Source organism: Lipotes vexillifer, unplaced genomic scaffold (assembly GCF_000442215.2).
Source record: "Lipotes vexillifer unplaced genomic scaffold, Lipotes_vexillifer_v1.1 scaffold1691, whole genome shotgun sequence".
Classification (NCBI taxonomy): domain Eukaryota; kingdom Metazoa; phylum Chordata; class Mammalia; order Artiodactyla; family Lipotidae; genus Lipotes; species Lipotes vexillifer.
The window spans coordinates 1,287,243-1,306,119 of NW_006789046.1; the positions used below are offsets into that span (position 1 = coordinate 1,287,243).

An 18,877-nucleotide genomic window follows, 5' to 3' on the forward strand; every position below is an offset into this window, starting at 1 on the left:
TAGAAAAGTTTAATTTTTGAATCAATCCTATTCTTAGTTGAAAAAGCAGATGATTAGACTATTTCTTAGTTTTGTATTACAGAATGAAAAAATTAACTTAATTCACTGGCCTCTTTTCTATAGACATTGAGAAGACTCCACACTCCCTGAGGATGGAACAGCATTCAGGTGCCTTTGTGGCGAGTCACGCAGTAGGATGATGAAGAAAGTGGGCGAGGGGCTCACTGGGCGCAAGGGGAGGTCAGAGTGGAATAAACTACCCGATAGTCCCAAGTCGGACAACAGTAATGCCTAGCACTTTAGCCATGAGGCTGGCAGTGCTCACAGGCAGGAAGCGCAGTGAACACTGTGTACCTAGGAGTCTCTGCTTCCAGAGAGAGTCACACGTGTGACCAGAGGCTGGGGTTAAACCCAGAATGTGCTCCTAAATTATCCTCATTGCTTCTTTAAGGAGGAAGAGGGAGTTGACTGCTACAACAGTTTAAGACTGGGTACACGATGAGGCTGTGTTATTACTACTTGTGATGCTACCAGGAGCTGTAGTAGCCGCCACAGACAATGAGATGATTCAATCAGCCAGGAAAAGACAGAACTTCACCAGTGAAGAATAACGTCGGTGAGGGAATCGAGCACCACACAAATATGGTGCCAACAGGAGGCCAGGTGCTGCAGGAGGTTGGGCTACATGGGAGGCCAACCCAGTGAGGCAGCAGCAAATAGGAGGGCTTGATAACCATTTTGGAAAAAATAACAGACCAGGAGTGAAGCTATGAGTAAGCCACGTGCCTTCAGGCAAGTGGCAGCCTGAGGACGACCCCTCGTTAGTGATTAGGGTCAGATGAGGATAGAGACACGCCAGGTAAACTGTGACACGTGACAATATTTCCCTGTACTTTTCCTGTAACTTGTCTGCAAGCCTAAAATTTAATCAAAAAGTTACGAAAATCTCGGGCTTCCCTGGTGGCGCGGTGGATGAGAGTCCGCCTGCCGATGCAGGGGACGCAGGTTCGTGCCCCGGTCCGGGAGGATCCCACATGCCGCGGACCGGCTGGGCCCGTGAGCCATGGCCGCTGAGCCTGACGCTGTCCATGATGGTACCAGTGGATGCCAGCCTCAAAACTGATATCAGAGGAGCAAGTCTTGCCCAGATGGGGAACCTAGTGCTTCTGTGAGGTTGGGTTCGGCAAACACCAGGTGCTTGAAAGCACATTTGCATTGTCACTGTGTTTACTTAGATTTTGATCTCATTACATTTTTTTTTTTTACCTGTTATTTACCTATTACTCATTATTATTTATCTATTAGGTAAAAGGATGAAAATAAGGCAGCCCTGGAAAGGCTTTCATCTGAACGGCCTCACCTGGAGTCCCAGTGAAATATTCATTTGCAATATGATGGGTCAGACACTGAGTGAGGGTGAGACCCTGGATCACGGTGCGCTTGTCACACTAGGTTTTGTTCACTCATTTATTTCTGGCAGAGTGGCTTGCTTCCTGCTTCCCCGGCTGCACACTTACTAAAGACCTCCAGGGTGGGGCTCTGGGCTGAACCAGCCCCAGGTAGGCTTTACAGCAGCAGATGCAAAACCCTAAGAAATGCAAATATTCCCTTCAATTTCTCATCATGGAGTAAAATAGAAAAAAAAAAAAAAAAAAAAAAAAAAAGTTACGAAAATCTTTAAAAATGCTATAACGAATTACTTCTTTGTGGCATTCATTATTGTTCCATTCATGAAAGATTAACTGCATGTAAACTGTCCAACTTCCATAAACAGCTGGAAAACAGAAAAAAAAAAAAAAGAAACAGCTGTTTTCGGACATTGGGCACCAGGTACTGCTGAGAGAAGGGGAATCATTGCCCAGCTCCTGGCCTGCAGTCGGTTTCCTGCAGACCCGGCTGTGGTGGGGGAAGGGTATCCAGACAGAGCCCAGCAGTGCAGCTAGCAGAGGGGACCAATCGAAGTGACACGGAAGCCTAGGTGGCTAGAATCTGCAGGGCAGAGAGGAGAGGGCTTCCAGGGTCTGCAGGGGAGGCCCCTCAAATCTGTGAGTACTTTCTGCTTGGGGGTGGCGTGAAAACCCATGAGGGTGGGGAAAGAACCACTGAAAGGCCAAATAATTCCCAGAGCTCACAAAAAGAACTGGGAGAATTTACAGTCCCTAAAGAAGAAAGGACGAAAATCAATGACCTAAGCTTCCATCTTAAGAAACTAGAATCAGAAGAGCAAATTAAACTGAGAGTAAGCAGAAGAAATGAAGCAATATATATAAAAGCAGGTACCAATAAAACACAGAATGAAAAACAACAGAGAAACACAGATGACTCTTAAGACAACATGGGTTTGAACTGCACGGGTCCACTTATACACATGTTTTTCAATAAACACACACTGCAGTACTACAGAATTCAGGGATGTGGAGACATGAATGGGAAAGGCTGATTTTTGACTGCGGGGGGTCAGGGTTGGTGTCCCTAACCCCTGTGTTGTTCAGAAGTCAATTGTACTAATGAAACCAAAAGCTGGTTCTTTGAAGAGGTACCTTTAGCCAGAAATAGTCATGAATAAGAGAAGTTGTACGTTACTGGTGCCAGGAATGAAAGAGAGGACATCACTACGGGTCACACAGATGTCCTTACCTAATTTTCTGCTGCCCTGATGTGGGTGTGCGGAAGCAGTGACACATGCCCCAACTGAAGCTACATGCACATGGAATTTAGCCTACATTGTGAATCTCTGGATTCAAAACGCTCGTTCAAAGTTTCTAAACCTAAACCATGCGTAGACCTGAACATGACTGGAGTTCTCTGCTTGAATATTCATAACTGAAAACCAGGGTCCTGAGAGCTTCACAGAGAATGCCCTTCACACGTACCTTGTAGGCAATGCTGTTGAGCACTTTCATAGCCAAATCGGAAACATCTGGATAGGGATCCGCAGCCAGATGTAGCAAGACTCTCCAAATTTGAGTGTAAACACTATTGAATGAAACTCCTAGGAAAGAGAAATGGGAGCTGTTTTAATAACAAGGAGCTGCCACTGCACGCTGGGGCGGCTTCTGGGGTAGCTCCCTCTTCTGAAGACCTAACCATGCATCAGGGGTGGACACTTAGAAGAGCTGGGGTTACAGGAAGCTCCGGTTTTGTTATCTGATAAGGGGCCCAGAGATTCAGAAATCCCAGGTGGTGAACAGGCTTGATCACACCATTTCACCTCCTGCGGCTGGATCTTTCTAGAAGGAAAAGTTAGAAAAGGGCAGGACTTCCTTTCAGGCCTTGGCTGACTGGAGAGTACTATCCAGCACTGGATTTAACGCCTAGATTTCTAGGAGCTGTCATGGCCCACGTGAGTGGAGAATGTTGGCTGAGTCCCCGTCCACACCTCCCTCTGCATTCACGGCCTGCTCTGGTCTCGGTGACTCACTGAATCTTCTGCCCACACTCCCCGGGACCTCCCCAGGCATCCAGCACCTCCCAAGTGTGCTCTCCACACTAGGGTCTGCCGAATGCCTGGGTGCCAAGGCAGATGAGACGGGACATAAACACAGATGGGGTAAATCATGGATCCGAAGGAAAGGTAAGGAACTATTTATTTATTTATTTATTTTTTTGCGGTACGCAGGCCTCTCACTGTTGTGGCCTCTCCCGTTGCGGAGCACAGGCTCCGGACGCGCAGGCTCAGCGGCCATGGCTCACGGGCCCAGCCACTCCGCGGCATGTGGGATCTTCCCGGACCGGGGCACGAACCTGTGTCCCCTGCATCGGCAGGCAGACTCTCAACCACTGTGCCACCAGGGAAGCCCAGGGAAGGAACATTTATGAGGGATAGGAGGCCACCCCCAGGAAAGGCGGCTCAGTCCTATTTAACCTCACCATCCTGGCTGCAGGCATCACCCCAGGCTTTACAGAGGAGGACAGCAACACCCAGCATCCAAAGGATGAAGAGTTTGAATGCACGCGGCCGAATGAGGAGGCCGCCATATACCACTGCATCCTTTTTATTTGGGGGAAGCTGGACAATTGGTTTGTTGAAAAGCAAGTGCTTGTTCAACAACAGACAGGGAGTGAAAGAGGATTTCGAACAAGCTGTGATCTCATGCCATCTGACCAGCCAGCCCCTAGTTAACAAAGTCCCTCTAGTTATGAAGAATTTAAACACAAGAAGGGCCACTGGAGGACAGTGTTTCCTGATGGACACCATTGTTCAAAGGGTTTTATACAACATTCAAATCACAGAAGAGGGACTGGACGAAGGTTTAGAGTAAAGGTCAGCTTCTCGTGTGTGTCCTACGTCGATGCTTACAGACAAGTCCTAGCTCACCGCACCTGACACCCTCTCATTTGTTAACAGGAGGTGACAGGGTCCCAGCCCCCTTTCCACAGGGACTGTGGTGCCTACGTTTGCAGGGCCTGCCTGCTGCACGCCCGCCTGTTCACAGGGTGATGGAGCTGGAGGAGGCCAACCCCTCACTCGCATGTGGTGTGGCCGCACTCCCCAGGGGACCACCACACATAAAATACCTCCCAGTGAGCGTTCACAAAACTCCTGTTGCCTTATCCTTCCACCCTGGTTCTGGGAAGAGGTGCTGACAGCTGCCGCGGCCTCTAAATAATTCTGCAAGAGCACAGCTGCCTGCGCAGGCCAACCTCCGAGAGGCGGGGCCTGGAAAACATCTCCCGCCACCAAGGGCGAAGAGTGTTCTATGGTCAGAGCAACGCCCCATCAGGTACTCATTTGGCACGCGTGCATCAGCACCAGTTTGAGCACCTACTGTGTGCGAGGAAAGTCACTCTCAAAAGCTCGTGGCCCACAGGAAGGAATCAGGAGGGCACATCCAGGGACTTGGGTTTAGTATAAATTTGGACCTTCGTTTGGTGAATAACGTCAGGCAGATGCACTCTTGCACAGAGGGGACCATGAGCTGGGGAACAGTCCACATGGAAACACACACCTGTCCTCCCTGCTGTCCTCTGCCCTACTCAGTGTAGAAACACAACAAAAACCTCTTGACTCTCAAATGCCACGGCTCATGACAGCTGCCCAGATTTACAAATTCTCAGGGCTGTTTGTCAAGGCAGTCGGAACCTCTTCGGGGAAATTTCCTAGAAGCTGCTTTCCTGTCCTAGCAGATTGGCTGCCATAGGAACCTGCTGCGGTGAAGGGCCACCAGGCCACTGCTATTTCTTGTCTCCCTAGAGGAGGAGGGTGGGAGAAGCCGCTCCACACTCACTCTGCAGACGGTCCCGATTCATGACGCACAGGGGAACGAGGCAAAGCACGTTCATGGACGTGGCTCACTCAGACAGGAGAACTGGCCCCCACGGATGGGACGTTCCTACAAAGACCCCACACAGTCACCACAGCCACTGGGCAAAATTCTCTCCCCTCCGTTGTTTCTGAGCTCAGAGTGATCAGGGCAGCAGCCGACCTGTGTGACAAGAGGGCTGTGAAGGGCACAGTACATCTGCTTGACTACAGATGATGGACCCGTGGTAACAGGTCCGTGGGGAAGTGGGAGAACAGTGGGGGCCAAGGGACCTCCTTACTAGAGTGATGGTCCAGGGCAGACACCTGAGCCCACAAGGGCCTTAATCAAGGCACCTTTGGTATAAACATGAGGAAGGGGTGCAGCATGGCACTGTGCAATGAGGAAGGGGTACTGTTCACTTTACAAAATCTCAGTTTTTATTACTATTGTTGACTCTCTTGCAGAAGATTTCGACTTTGATCTCACTCTGCTTGTGATTCAACAGGGAATTTTTAAAAATCTAATTTTTGTAGTGTCCTTGACCACAGTGAATGGTATACGATCTACTTGTGAAAACACAGAACAGGGACCTGGAATTGCTGCCTCCACGTCACTGCTCTCCTGGGGCTGGCCACCACCCCCCAGCCTCTCTGTTCTGTGAACTGTCCTGGTTTTACATCTGCTGTCTCCAAATCGGAACGTTCTGAATCTGTGCAGCACAGAGCTCGGGCCTCTGGAACGATGAGAACGCGGGTGTAGCCCCCATGGGGATGGGGGTACCGCTGGGCTGAGCCAGCTCAGACAGGGTGCCGTGTCTGGCACTTGCCAAAGTCCCCATAAGCGCTGAGAGCCTATTTTCATGTCTAGACTAAAAGTAATAAAAGATCATAACTAATGGTTTTACGATTTATTTTTCAGAGCAATGGCCACAACTTTCTAAATAGCACTGAACTCAGGAAAATTTGCTCAGAGCTTTGTGGCCAACTCTGGGCCCCAGAGTCCCTGGGGGCTGGCAAGGTATCTTGGAGAAGGAAGGTGGAGCCCCCTGGAGGCAGGAGCTGTCACTTGTGACCTGTTGCCTGGGCCTCAGGGGTCACCAACCCTGATGCTCTATCGCATGATGCGGGCCCGGGCGCCTCCCTGGGAATCAGCTCCCAGGGCCTGGGGCTTCTGCATTTCCCCTCTTGGTGACCCTGACTCTGAGCCCCTCTGGGAGGGTCCTAATCACGTCCTCCCTCGCCTACTGGACAGAGCCCTGGCTGGACTGGGCGGTGTGTTTGCACAACCCTTTTAAGGGGCTCCCCTGTGTCTCACCTGGGGGACAAGGTAAGACAAAAGCACCATGGCCCCCCCTTCCCCACTCTTTGCACTCCCACCTCTGGACATCAGGAATGGGGTGAGGCTCAGAGAGGGAGGGAGGGAGGGAATGAGGGGCAGGATGGTGACAGGTGGACAGGTGAGGGACAGAAGGGCAGGTGATGGAGGGAGGAGAGGCTGCCTGCTACACACAAGAGCAAGAAATAGCAGCTTTACCAAACCTGTTGATCAAGATGGCAACTTCATGGCCCGATGTGATGCCGCAGGTTTAGTGTGTGCAACACCAAGGCGTCTGATGGGTCAGGGAGGGCCTCCTGAGACGCCGCAGAATGCCAGCGTGGAGAGGAATGGGCGAGCACTGCTGTGTGGAGAGGCGGGTGCGGGAATGTGGGATAAAGGCAGAGGTGTCCAGGCCTCATTCGGGGGCCAGTGGCCAGCCTGGGGAGGTGGGCACAGTGGGCGGAGCTATGGTGAAGGCCAGGCTGCTCTCAGAAGGTCTTGAGTGTCGGCCACAGCTTGGACTTTACAGGAAACGAGTTTCTGCGAAGGCGTCAACCAGACAGTGGTCCGTGCAAAGCTGATGTTGGGGGGGATCTGCTCTGGACGGGTGGTGGGGTGTGAGAGCCAAGGCCAAGTCCTGGGGTGGAGGGCCCGGAAATGGAAAGGACTGACTGGGGACACACATGGAGGTCAGAGGCCAAATGGCTGAGTGGGTGAGAAACATGCGGAGGGAGACATCAAAGATTCCAGAAGGTGGTGACAGAGCTGGGTCCCAGTGCAGATTCACAGACTTTGGGCAGATATGCTTAGGCACATGGAGAAATGCGTGATCAGGCTTTGCTCCTGTGGGGGGACAGCACCTCACTCAGCAGGCGAGACCTCGAGTGCTTTAGAGACAGTGGGGATGGAGGGGGAGCCTGGGAGGGGCTAGTTTTCTGGGAGAAGATGGCAATGAATGGATGTCCTAGGTTGCCATGGTTTTGAAAACCTCTTTTGCAATATTCAGTCAAAGAGGCTAGAGACTGCTGTTCTTTCGTTGAAATGAAAGAAAAAATTGACTTTAAACAGGCGAATGCTGCAAGTAATGGGATTCAGTGTAGGTTATGAATTTTAAACACTTATGTAAGCACCGCGGTTTCCAGGTGGACGCGCGCACTCAGGTGCACAGCTACTTTGTCTCCTTAATGCTCCTTCCAGCTCCGGCTCATTGTGAAACTTTCCCACTGAAGTTTTCAAAGATATGAACCATATACAGATAAAATTCAGTAAAAAAATGTTCAGGAGTCGGGTTTTGTGTGAAGGAAGGAATCAGTAACGTGGCTCTCAAGTCCCTGGAGGACATGGAAGGCGGCAGGGGTGGGAGGCGTGGGCTGTACCCTCCAATCTCATGTGGCGCCAAAAGAAACACCAATTCTTCACCCCTTACATCCCCAACCCAGGGCCAAGGACAAAAAGATCCCCCTTTCTGGGTCGTTCTGCTGGGGGTGGGGCATGGCGACCAGCTCTGGACCCTACAGTCCATTCAGACCTTTATGGGCCCCAGACAAACTCGTCTTGTGGAATGAGAGTCCTGAGTCCTTTCCAGGGCCAGCAGAGGACCAGTCTTGAGGCTCATGGGTACCGCTGGCAAGCACGTTTGGACTGCCCTCCCCCTTCAGATCACAAAAACGGCAAGTCAGAAATATCTAACACTGTCACGTGATGCCAAGAGAGTGTGAGCTCTAAGGTAGAGGGATTATCATGGAAACAAGCAAACAACCAAGAACTGAATGTTAATGAAAAATAGTACCAACGAAATAGGAGGGTAACTAATACTGCAGATGATTGCAGGAGTGGGAACACAGGAGTCCAATGAACACGTGAGCTCAACCTCATCATAATCGAGAGACATACAAATTAAGACCATGAGGAGTCGGTTGGCTCACATCAGACGGGGTAGCCTGACCGGAACAGGAGTGAGCAGGGCCACGGGAGCTTGTCCTCCTTGGAACAGAGCCCTTTGTGGTCAATCTCCCTCCACGTGGAGCTGTCAGACCCTACGTCTGTCAGGCTGCAGTGTGTCTGCTGCAGCCCACACCCGTGCACATTATGGGGGTGCCTGCTGTGTACCAGGCACGGGGTGTGGGGGTCTGTGGCAGGAGACAGGACAAAGTTCCTGCACTCGTGGCTCTGACCCCCTGAGCAGAGATAGAACCGAGCTGAATAAATGAGATTCTGCATCATAAGTCTGCTGGAGAAAAGTTCTCAGGACGAAAGCAAACAGAGAGGGAGAGACTCAGAGCGACTGCAGAAGGGTATTCTGGATTGGGGTGGGAGAAGCCTGGAAGACTTCTTTTAAGGTGACTCTGGAGCAGGACTGTGATTGGACTGAGGAGCAGCCTGTGAGGTGTCTGGAGGCGGAGCCCTGAAGCCAAGGGGAGGAGCCAAGGAACCCAGGAGCCCAGCACCGCCAGGTACAAGGGGGAGGGCAGGAGGTGGAGCTGGGGCCAAATCCTGAATTTGCTTTTTAAAAAATGAGAAAAGGGCTTCCCTGGTGGCGCAGTGGTTGAGAGTCCGCCTGCCGATGCAGGGGATGTGGGTTCGTGACCCGGTCCGGGAAGATCCCACATGCTGCACAGCGGCTGGGCCCGTGAGCCATGGACGCTGAGCCTGCGCGTCTGGAGCCTGTGCTCCGCAACGGGAGAGGACACAACAGTGAGAGGCCCGCGTACCGCAAAAAAAAAAAAAAAGAAAATGAGAAAAGAAGGAAAAATCAGAGCAAGGCTACTGTCCATTAACAGGAGAATAGACAAGTGAATTGCAGCAGATCATGAAAGGGTGTGAACAAGACTTAGGTGACCAGTGTGGACACACAGCCCTCAGGGCAGAGTGAGGACACAGGATATCTGGCACCATTTACATGACATTGAAACCCTGGGAAAGAGCGCGGGTCCATGGGGATCCACAGCCAGAGAGTAAGTGTGCAGGGATCCTGAGCAGGGAACCAGGAGGGGCTCTGGGTGCTTTAACTCTATCTGTAATTCCTTAAGTTGGGAACAAAACACACACGTGGAGGTTTGTCACATTAGTCTACGTTTTTATGCATCTACAGCATTTCCTAGTATTAAGTAAAGCTTCAGATGAGGCCCGGTAAAGCACCGGGGTGCCAAGAACAAGCACAGCGGGGCTGTCTGGTTGAGTCCTATGTGTGTTACTGGTGACACAAGGGTCGATATGGTTGGTCACGCAGCGAGGACATGCGGTGAATTCCCACCGCTCAGCGAGCCCAGCAGCAGAACCAGGGGCTCACCACGCAAGGCAGAACACGAGATGACGCTGACCCTTCACTCAAATTTCAATTTCCAGGCAGCCAAGTGTGAAACTGCTGGACTGGCTGAAGGTGAAAGCACAGAGGGGGCCCTGGATGGTGGTGAGGGGGGGTTCTGGCCAGGGAACTTGAGAAGGGAAGGGCTGTCTGCGCCTCTGGAGCAGGGCTCTGACCTTGGACCTCGCACACGCATTCTCTGGGGGACCCTGGGCACCAATGGAGGCCACTCTGCCTCCTGGATGCTGGGAGCCCCCTTGTGCCCTGGCCGTGACACCCCAAATGTCTCCTGGGGGCAGAACCCCCCTGCTCTGCAGCACTGGGAGTTCTGCAGCCTTTCCAAGCGACAAGGCCGGCTCGCCCAGATGGCCTGGATCAGACCAGCAACCAAGGGCGGGGGGTTCCTGCTGCCACAGCAAGATGCTTCTCACCTCCTCCTACCCCGTTCACTTTACTCTCCCACTGAATGTGTCCCAGCACCGTCCACTTGGGCGGGAACCCATGGGTGCTGAGGGGACAGGTGGAGACGTGGAGGGGTGGGACTTACCGATGAGGGAGTTGAGGGAGGAGTAGGAGCTGACTCGGCGCATCTTGTCGATGGTCTCGAAGGACAGGATGTACTCCTCGTTCTCGGGGCTGCCCAGGGTGCTGCTGGCGCTGCTGCTGGTGCTCAGGTTCCCGGGAGAGAAGGCCACCGAGCCGCCGGCTGGTGGGGCACCGCCACGGGCAGAGCGTCAGTTAGCACACCCACCCCCGTCTCCCATGGGGCTGGGCTGCTGGGCACGGGGCAGCGGGGTGCTGCGGGGCTCAGGAGCAGCTGTGACCAGCGGTGCTGCAGGATCATCACTGGCCACCCCGGGGGGTTGACCCACGACTTCTGCTCAGGCCCAGGTGAGCAGATGGCAGGAGGGGGCAGAGGCACGTCTAATAAAAGGTCCCAGAAGATGACCCACAACCATCCCACTCGAGCACCCAGCCTCTGGGGTCTTACATTCTTCTGTCAGACTCAGGTTTTGCAAAGATTTGTTCAAGCTTCTAGCCGTGGTGACGGCGCGGATGTTTCCGTAGGAGCTCACGGAGCGCAGTCTGGGGGTGCAGGGGCTGTCCCGCACGGGGGTCAGACTCCCACCCTCTGGTAGGAGAGAAGGAGAGAGAAGAGTTAATGGTGGGCTCAGGTGGGAGGCGGCCAGATGGCAGGCGACAGTGCCTTTTACCTGGATGATGTGACGCTACAACAGGGCCCTTCTGCTCAGCAGGGTCTCTGACACATGTATGTTGGGGTACAAAGCTGGACAAGGTCCTGACTGGGGTGAGGGGAGCATGGGAGCAGATGACCACGATCCACGCTTGGCGTTTTGTGTGAGTTCAACTACAGAGGCCCACATGGTTCTCCAAGAACCATACCAGGTGCTCTGGGACTTGCCTGCGGCTGCTGCCCAAGGTAGCACCAGGATGGCCACCTGCTGGCTCAGCCCCCCGCCTTCCCACTCACCAATCACACCCTGCCCAGGCCCGCCAGCCGTTTCCCTTCCCCGATGTACTAAACGCAGCAATGGTCTCATGGCTGATCACAAGCCCTCTTTCCTGAAGACACAGCTGTCTGAGGGAGGGGGCAGCTCAAGATCATGAAATATAAATTCGGTAAAAAGGACAAATGTGAGACGAGCAGCTGCCTGACGTGACACTGACGTGAGGACTCATCAGGGGAAGATAGAGAATGTGCCTTCCTATAGCCCCTATGGCAGCACTTTCTACCCTCCAAGATTTCCATGACTTTGATTTCCAAAAAGGGTGAAAAGGAAAGAAAACAGTCAGAGGGTCAGTGTGGCCCCCTTTCCTGCCCTTTCTATTCTGGGAAGATGCGAATTGCAGATATCTGAGTGGCCCCGACTTGACACATGGGCTCAGGACCTAGCAGAACGAGGGGCCTGCTGATAGTCCTGACCAGGGCCCCCTGGGCCAGCGAGCCACACGGGCTCCACCTCAGTGCCGTAGCCCTGGTGGCTGTACCTGTGGTGGCTGGAGAGGGCAGTGGGTAGTTCTTCTCCTCTTCCATGAACTGCAGGGCCACAGTGCAGAAATTGCTTTCGTATTGAACGACAAGGTGACTCAGAGCCACCACCAGTTCCTGCCGGGAGGAGAAAGGACAGCGACACTGACTTGGGGCTGGGGGACAGCTCAGAGTAGCAGCGAGATGCACATGCTGGCGCTGAGTGCTTGAGCTACTGTGGGGGGCGGTGGGACAGACAGCACTCGGCGCCAAGACAGGGGCTGCCCCCTCAACACAGCACTCTTAAGCCCGCGGCGTGAGCAGAAACCTCTGAACAAGCCACGTGGTCAAGATGAGGGCTTCCGAGGGATGCCCTGGACACCCGGCAGAGTGACTGCTGACCACTAGGTGTGAGAGGGGGGCCTTGTAGGGATGCAGGCTGAGGACACCCCCGAGCGGGATGGGGAAGAGCCCTCACGGCTTCCCACGGTCAGCACCGTGGAGAGCTACCTGAACCCTGGGCATTAAGGCAGGATACCCCGGACAGTGTAGCACGCTCTTCTACTAAATGTGAAAATTTCAAAGATAAATTACTTTCCAGCCCCCAAAAGGGTAACAGGAAAGTTCTACATGACTTCAGGCCAGTTGCCTCAGTCCAAGGAGAAGAATACAATTTACCTCTTTTGGGGGCAGTTGGTGCTATGACCTGAGTACCTGGAGATCCTAAAAGTCACAGGAAATAAAACTGGATGTCGGTTTGCACTACTTTTCCCATCACTATTCAAATGGTTTCCACAACTTTATTTTACTTTTTAGAAAAATACTTAGCAGAAGACCGAGGTCTGAGAGCCCCTTCTTGTTCCGTGAATCCCCCAGACCCCCAGGGCCAGGAGAGCTGTGCCGAGGTGCTGATAAGCTGGGCTCGGATGGGGCCCCCGGGTCCTCTCTTTGGCCGCCCCCTTCTCTCCTGAGAGGGTCTCTCCCACCTCAGCCTTACGCACTCCTTGGCCTCCCCGGCACATGTGTGGGTTTTACTCCCAAACCTACCTTTTCAGGTCCCATCTCTGAGTTCCAGGCTGGCCCTTCCAACCACTGACCATGTGTGTCCACCAAGTGCTCTCCAAACCCCAACTCGAACCCCACCCCTTTCTGTTCAGCCCTTGCTGGGGACCCTCGGCTTGTGCCAGGAGCAGAAATCTCTGGTGGCTTCAGTTAGACCCTTGAATCATCCTGACCCATCTCTCTCTCTGGCGATCTGGATGCCCACCCAGCGGGCCCTCTAGTCTAACAGGTGCTGAGTAACAGGCTGTCGAGGGACTGCCCGCCGGCCCCTCCCAGCGAAGATGAAGCCTGAGCCGTCTTCAAAAAGCACAGGTTTTCCCTTCACTCTGAACTGTTGAAAGGGCTCAGCTGGACCTGAAGCAGATTCCCAGGTCTCAGATCGTCTGATCCAGGGAAAGCTGTGAGGACAGAAGGCTGAGTGCAAGGCCCACATCACGCGGCCGTGGGTCAAGCCCCTCCTGCTGGGCGGCAGCTGTGGGCTCCAGCCCTCGGAGGTCCGCAGGCATGTCTGGCTGGGGCGCAGGCCGGGCATGAGGCTCGAGTTATTCTCAGACCTTGGAAGCAAATCAGCACAGCGACTCGAGCCCCTCCAGCCAGCAGCCTCACTCCCTTTCCCGGCAGAGTGGTCCTGCCACCTCCACACTCCAGCCGCCTGCTCACACTCGGACCAAGCAGGCCTCCCGCTCCGGGCTTTGGCACCTGCTGCCCCCTCGGCCTGGAAAGGCCGATGCCTCGCCCTGGGCTCCCGACTCTCTACCTTCACTCCTGGCCTTCCTTCGGAGCAGGTCACCACCTGCCACATCACACCCTGGTCTGTCCCATCTCCAGCCTGCCCCATCTCCAAGTACAAGTTCTGGAGGCCTGGTGACCTAGGGCCTGGCACACTGGCAGCGCTTAATAAGTATCTGCTGAATGAATGAAGCCTCTTCCCTTCAGGTACACTATAATCTTTAACAAATGGTTTGATTTTTTAGGTGAATTGCCGTCAGGATTCAGGGACATTACGCCTGGGCACACACGTGGCCTGAGGCGAGTCGGCTAATGCTCCTCTGTGGTCGCCTGGAAGGTTGGACCACACGCGTTCCCAGGTCTTTCCCCAGGGCCATCCCCACTCCACGTTTTCAACAATGAATTACTGGCTAACATTTGTTTTTGGCCCATGGCCATGGAGCATCAAACTCAGCTCCCAGGATGACAGAGCAGTGTTCTGGGGAAGGGAGCACATCTGCTCCGCCTGGACGCCCTCTGGACTCGCCTGCGGGAGAAGGCGCTCCAGCCCTGGCAGCTCATCCTGCCCTGTCGCCTCCACCTGAGACGTCCTGGGCATCAATGGGGAAACACCCTCTGACGCCGTTCATCAGTTTCGGCTGGAGTCAGATGTGTGTTAAGGCAGGAGGATGCCGGGTACTGCTCCTCTGTGTCTGCGGTTACTAAATAAATAAATGTAAACTAGAGATAAAGGATTCAAATGTGTCCCGCTTTCCTTGCTAAGGCAGACGGCACCAAGTAAGCTGCAGACAAGGGTCGCGGGGCTGGACTGGTCAGCCCTTGAGAACGGTGGGGTGACAACAGGGCGGGGGGGGTCACAAACCTGCTCCCCTGGCCTGGCCCTTCTTGATGAGGTGTGGGCAGCTTGCTGACTGGATGGACAATCTGGATCGTGTACTTCCTGGACAAGCTCAAGTTCAAAATAATTTGGGAGGTTGACATGAATTTACTGACTCTTGATTTTATCAAGTAAACTCATTAAACAGGTCAGCAAGCAAAAACCTTCCATCTCTGTCATTATTGCCTCCCCCAGGAAAGGATGCTTTCATCGTTCAGGAGTCAACAGAGGCAATCTTTTTTTTTTTTTTTTTTTTTTTTTTGCGGTACGCGGGCCTCTCACTGTTGTGGCCTCTCCCGTTGCGGAGCACAGGCTCCAGACACGCAGGCTCAGCGGCCATGGCTCATGGGCCCAGCCGCTCGGCGGCATGTGGGATCTTCCCCAACCGGGGCACAAACCTGTGTCCCCTGCATCGGCAGGCGGACTCTCAACCACTGCGCCACCAGGGAAGCCCAAGGCAATCTTTTTTATATTGAAGACATGTGACTTTACGAAACCCCGCCACAATACCCTGACTCTTCTCATTTTGCCACGAGCTGGAGACACAAGCAGTTGGTTACAGCTGGGACTTCTTATGCCTTAGCTAAGGTCAGCTCGTGGAGTGCAGTGCCCAGGGCCGAGTCCTGTTTCATACCCTCAGGTGCCCTAACGCTGGGTCTCCTGGGCCAGCAGGCTGGGCCTGTGTTCCTCAGAGCACCATGTGCCACAACTGTCACCACGTGCTCTGGACAAAGACGGGAAAAGCAAGCTGCCAACAGCATTAGGATTCCATGAAGAGAAGGAAGGCTCAGCCTCTGAGCTGGTGTCACTCACCCTATTAAAGCCTGGATCCTCTCTCCAACCCAAGGGCCTCAGTCTCCCTGAACCTCTGTGTTGCCCATGTTTCCATGGCAAACATAGCCCTCCTGACTTATTTAACAGACCTGCATTGCTGTCCATCTCCCCATTGGAGAGTAAAAGCCCTGGAGGCAGTGATGGTCCCGAGGCCTGACACAGGTCCTGGGACGTGGCAGACGCTCAGATGTGTTGAGAGAAGAACACGGTTACAGAAGGTGCGCTCCTGCCCACTCCCAGCCTCTTCCCCACTGCCCTCCCGCCAGCTCCACGCTCCAGAGCACACAGGATGGGCAGCCCCGGGCGCACCATGGTCTTATGTGCTCCTGGACCTTTGCACACACTCCTGCCTCACTTGCTCTCCCCGTCCCTTACTCATCCCTCGCAACTCAGGCACGAGCTCCCCTCCTCCCGCTATGGGGCCAGAGCCCCTGACCTGGGCTGGCCTTTGGGGTGCTGCTCATTTATAAGGGCTTCAGTACAATTCCTGGTTCTGTGCCTGCCTCTCCACCTGGACCCTGTACCCCTCAAAGGCAGGATGCTTGCTGCTCCACGCGCCGAGCCTGGTGTGCAGAGGCAGCTGTGAGCTGAGCCCGAGTGCTGGGCGAGCGAAGGCAGGCCCCTTCTCAGCACCCGTCTGCGGACGTGCTGACCCCAGGCAAGGCCAACAAGTGCCCACAGGAATGACCTGGCTACACCTGAGCATCCCAGTGTCTGCGGAAGGGACAGCCAGTGGACTGGGGCTGGGAACATCAGGGCACCTGGGACATGCTCAAGAGGGCGGTAGTCCCCGTGTTCCTGATGACCTAGCGACCATTCTCCTGATACTGGAGACTCAGATGGACATTCTTTCTATTTTTATTAACATTCTTTTTAAGTTTTTTGGGGAAAGAACTGAAAAGCAGCTTTCCTTTCTTTAAAAGGAATCTTAACAGACAATTAAGGATACTGTTGATGTGCTGCTTTGATCACTGACGTCCACATACAGGCAATTTGACTCGGGAAAAAGAAGACTGACTCAAGGAAGCCAGATTCAGACAGATGCTAATGATGAGAACCCAAAATAAAAAAGTAAGGGCTGTGAAAAGGCACCTCCAGGATCATTCCACATTGTTAACATTTCTCTAGATAACCTGGCATTTTAGCAACTGGGTTCACGGCTCTCTGAGGGAACTCAAGATGAAATGAGTCCTTCCTGGCTGATGTGAACTTGCTCTGACAACTTCCCTGCCACCAAGTCAGTGGGGTCTGCTCTCCAAACAAATACCCTTCAAAACCACACCCACCTCTGACAGACCCAACCTCCCTTCCCTGGCATAGGGATCTCAGACATGCCGAGAAGCAGCCCGGCACCTCTAGGTGATGAGGGGTGACTCAAGGTCACACACAGAATGACGCTGCCCTCCTGGTCCTAGAACAGTCTCTGCTCCCAGAGCAGGGCTCCAAGGCCACCCCAAAATGAGGCCAGCAGACACTGGGGTTCCCCCCCACGGCCCTTTTTGGCTGGGGGAGGGGGAAGGTTGACCGTTCTGGCCAACTTTTGACAGGGGTGTGAGATCTTGGATGGAAATTGTGGTACATCTACATCGAAACAGACAAGTAAAAGTTTCAACTGCAAAGAACTGCTCTGTTCATTCACTGACAAACATGGGGGCAGGGAGGGGAATACACTACACAAACCTTTCCGTCTGTCTGTGGGTGGCTACTGCTCTTTTGAATCTCCTGATGTGTGTAAGTGTTGCTCCCAGGCAGGAAGGAGCCTATTATACAAGCTGCCAGAAGACGCAGCCTGTTAAATGCCTTTAAATGAAGCAATCACACAAGTATCTGGTGAAGAAACTATTTTGGAGAGAATTAAACATTTAAAGCCTGCTCTCAGCAGGATGCACACCGGTGTGGCGGGGACTGAGTGCTCACTGCTGTGGTCGGGTCAGGGTCATGGCTCAACCTGGGCGCCGGGGAAGCCCGGCCTGGAGGCGCTCGGTGCTGCCTGGGGGCGGGGGCCACGCACCTTCCGGACCACGGGGCTGCCGTCGTTGATGAGCTGGGCCAGCATCATGGCCACATTGTGGTCGATGGTGGTGGAGTGGTCCGTCCTCTCTGCGGAGTTGCCCACAAATGTGCCGAGGGCAAAGACTGCTGCGCAGCGCACCTGCAGGTGGGACAGGGGGCAGTCACCCAGCGGCCGGCCGTTTGGCTCTAGTCGGGGCCCCTGGAGCCGACCCGACGCAGCCCGGTCTCGTCCACGGTCCTCTCAGCCCAGCTCCACTCGTGTAGACGAGCAGGAGCAGGGAAACAAGAGGTAAGTGGCGGCCCCGCCTGGGGGCCAGGTGACAGGCTGTGCAGGCATCAGAGACCACACCAGGCACCGGGGAACCCAGAGGGGGACGCAGGGGTCTGGGCCCGGGGCTGGGCCTCTCTGGCTGTGTGGTCTCCAGGCATACCTTGACCTCAGTTAGCCTGAAGTGGCCGTGGGTGTGGACTCACCTCAGGGATGGGGTCGGAGAGAAGGCTGCAGAGCTTCTCATGAGCGCTGTCCCTCACCCCGCACCACCGGGCCGAGTCAAAGTTCTGCCAGATCCGGCCCAGGCAGATGGCCACCCACTGGCGCAGCAGGGGGTGGGGATCGTTGAGCTGCTCCAGGCAGATGGCGATCAGGTTTCCCTGGAGGCAGGCTTCCTGCGAGAAGGCAGGCAACACACGGCATCACCCTGACCACTGAGGGGGGAGGGGTGCTGGGCTGGACCCCAGCTCCCAGCATTTCTCAGGGAAACATTGCTTAATCACATCGCAAGATGTCCTCAATTTTCCTCTTTTTTTTTTTTTTTTTTTTTGGCTGTGCTGCGCAGCATGTGGGATCTTAGTTCCCGGACCAGGGATCGAACCCGTGCTCCCTGCAGTGGAAGCACAGATTTTTAACCACTGGACCGCTGGGGAAGTCCCTCAATTTTCCTCATTTAAAATCCCACCAATATCAATTCACCCTGGCTTCACCCTGGCTCCTCCCATGGAGCCCCTTGGGTTGGTGTGATCCTGCAACACCCCCTCCTCTGAGGTCACTGTTTCATCAGACATTCAGAACAGTTCCGCTGTCCCCCAGATACTGGAGCTCGGGGCTGCGCAACCCACAGGGAGGCCCTGCAGGGGTGGGGACGCAACGTGACACTCACCTGCCCCGTGTTATAGCTGTTAACGATCACAGCCAGAATGAAGGCTGTCATGGTCCTGTGCTCAGCCTGGAAAACAGAAGTCACCTGCTAGTTTGCACTTTTTTCATGGTGGAAACTCATCACTCCCAAGCACTAGAGTTATCCTTCCAGAATCTTTATGATTATGCTTGGTGTGTAATTAAAGTAATGAGAGCCAGCTTTATTGTCTTTTGAGTCCACAAAAAGGAAGAGCACTTTTAAGAGGGTCTGACAGATGGTCCCTGACGTCTGATGCTGCAGGAGGGGCATGGGACTCTCTGATTCTGCTCTATCAGAGGCCGCCCTGTCCTGCCCAAGCCTATGGAAGCA

General features: G+C 54.0%; 1 protein-coding gene across 2 annotated transcripts in view; it reads right to left on the reverse strand.

Moving 5' to 3' along the window:
- RPTOR (regulatory associated protein of MTOR complex 1) overlaps positions 1-18,877 on the reverse strand; it is a 353,659-nt gene that overhangs the window by 32,622 nt on the left and 302,160 nt on the right. The window contains exons 15-21 of one of the 2 annotated variants that reach the window (XM_007462338.1): positions 18,530-18,595; positions 17,847-18,038; positions 17,371-17,511; positions 11,878-11,995; positions 10,859-10,999; positions 10,415-10,573; positions 2,874-2,992 (exon numbers count right to left, since the gene is read on the reverse strand). In XM_007462338.1, coding sequence (XP_007462400.1) covers positions 2,874-2,992; positions 10,415-10,573; positions 10,859-10,999; positions 11,878-11,995; positions 17,371-17,511; positions 17,847-18,038; positions 18,530-18,595 — 936 coding nt within the window. The remainder of the gene's footprint in view (positions 1-2,873; positions 2,993-10,414; positions 10,574-10,858; positions 11,000-11,877; positions 11,996-17,370; positions 17,512-17,846; positions 18,039-18,529; positions 18,596-18,877) is intronic. The other variant, XM_007462339.1, reaches the window with a different exon arrangement.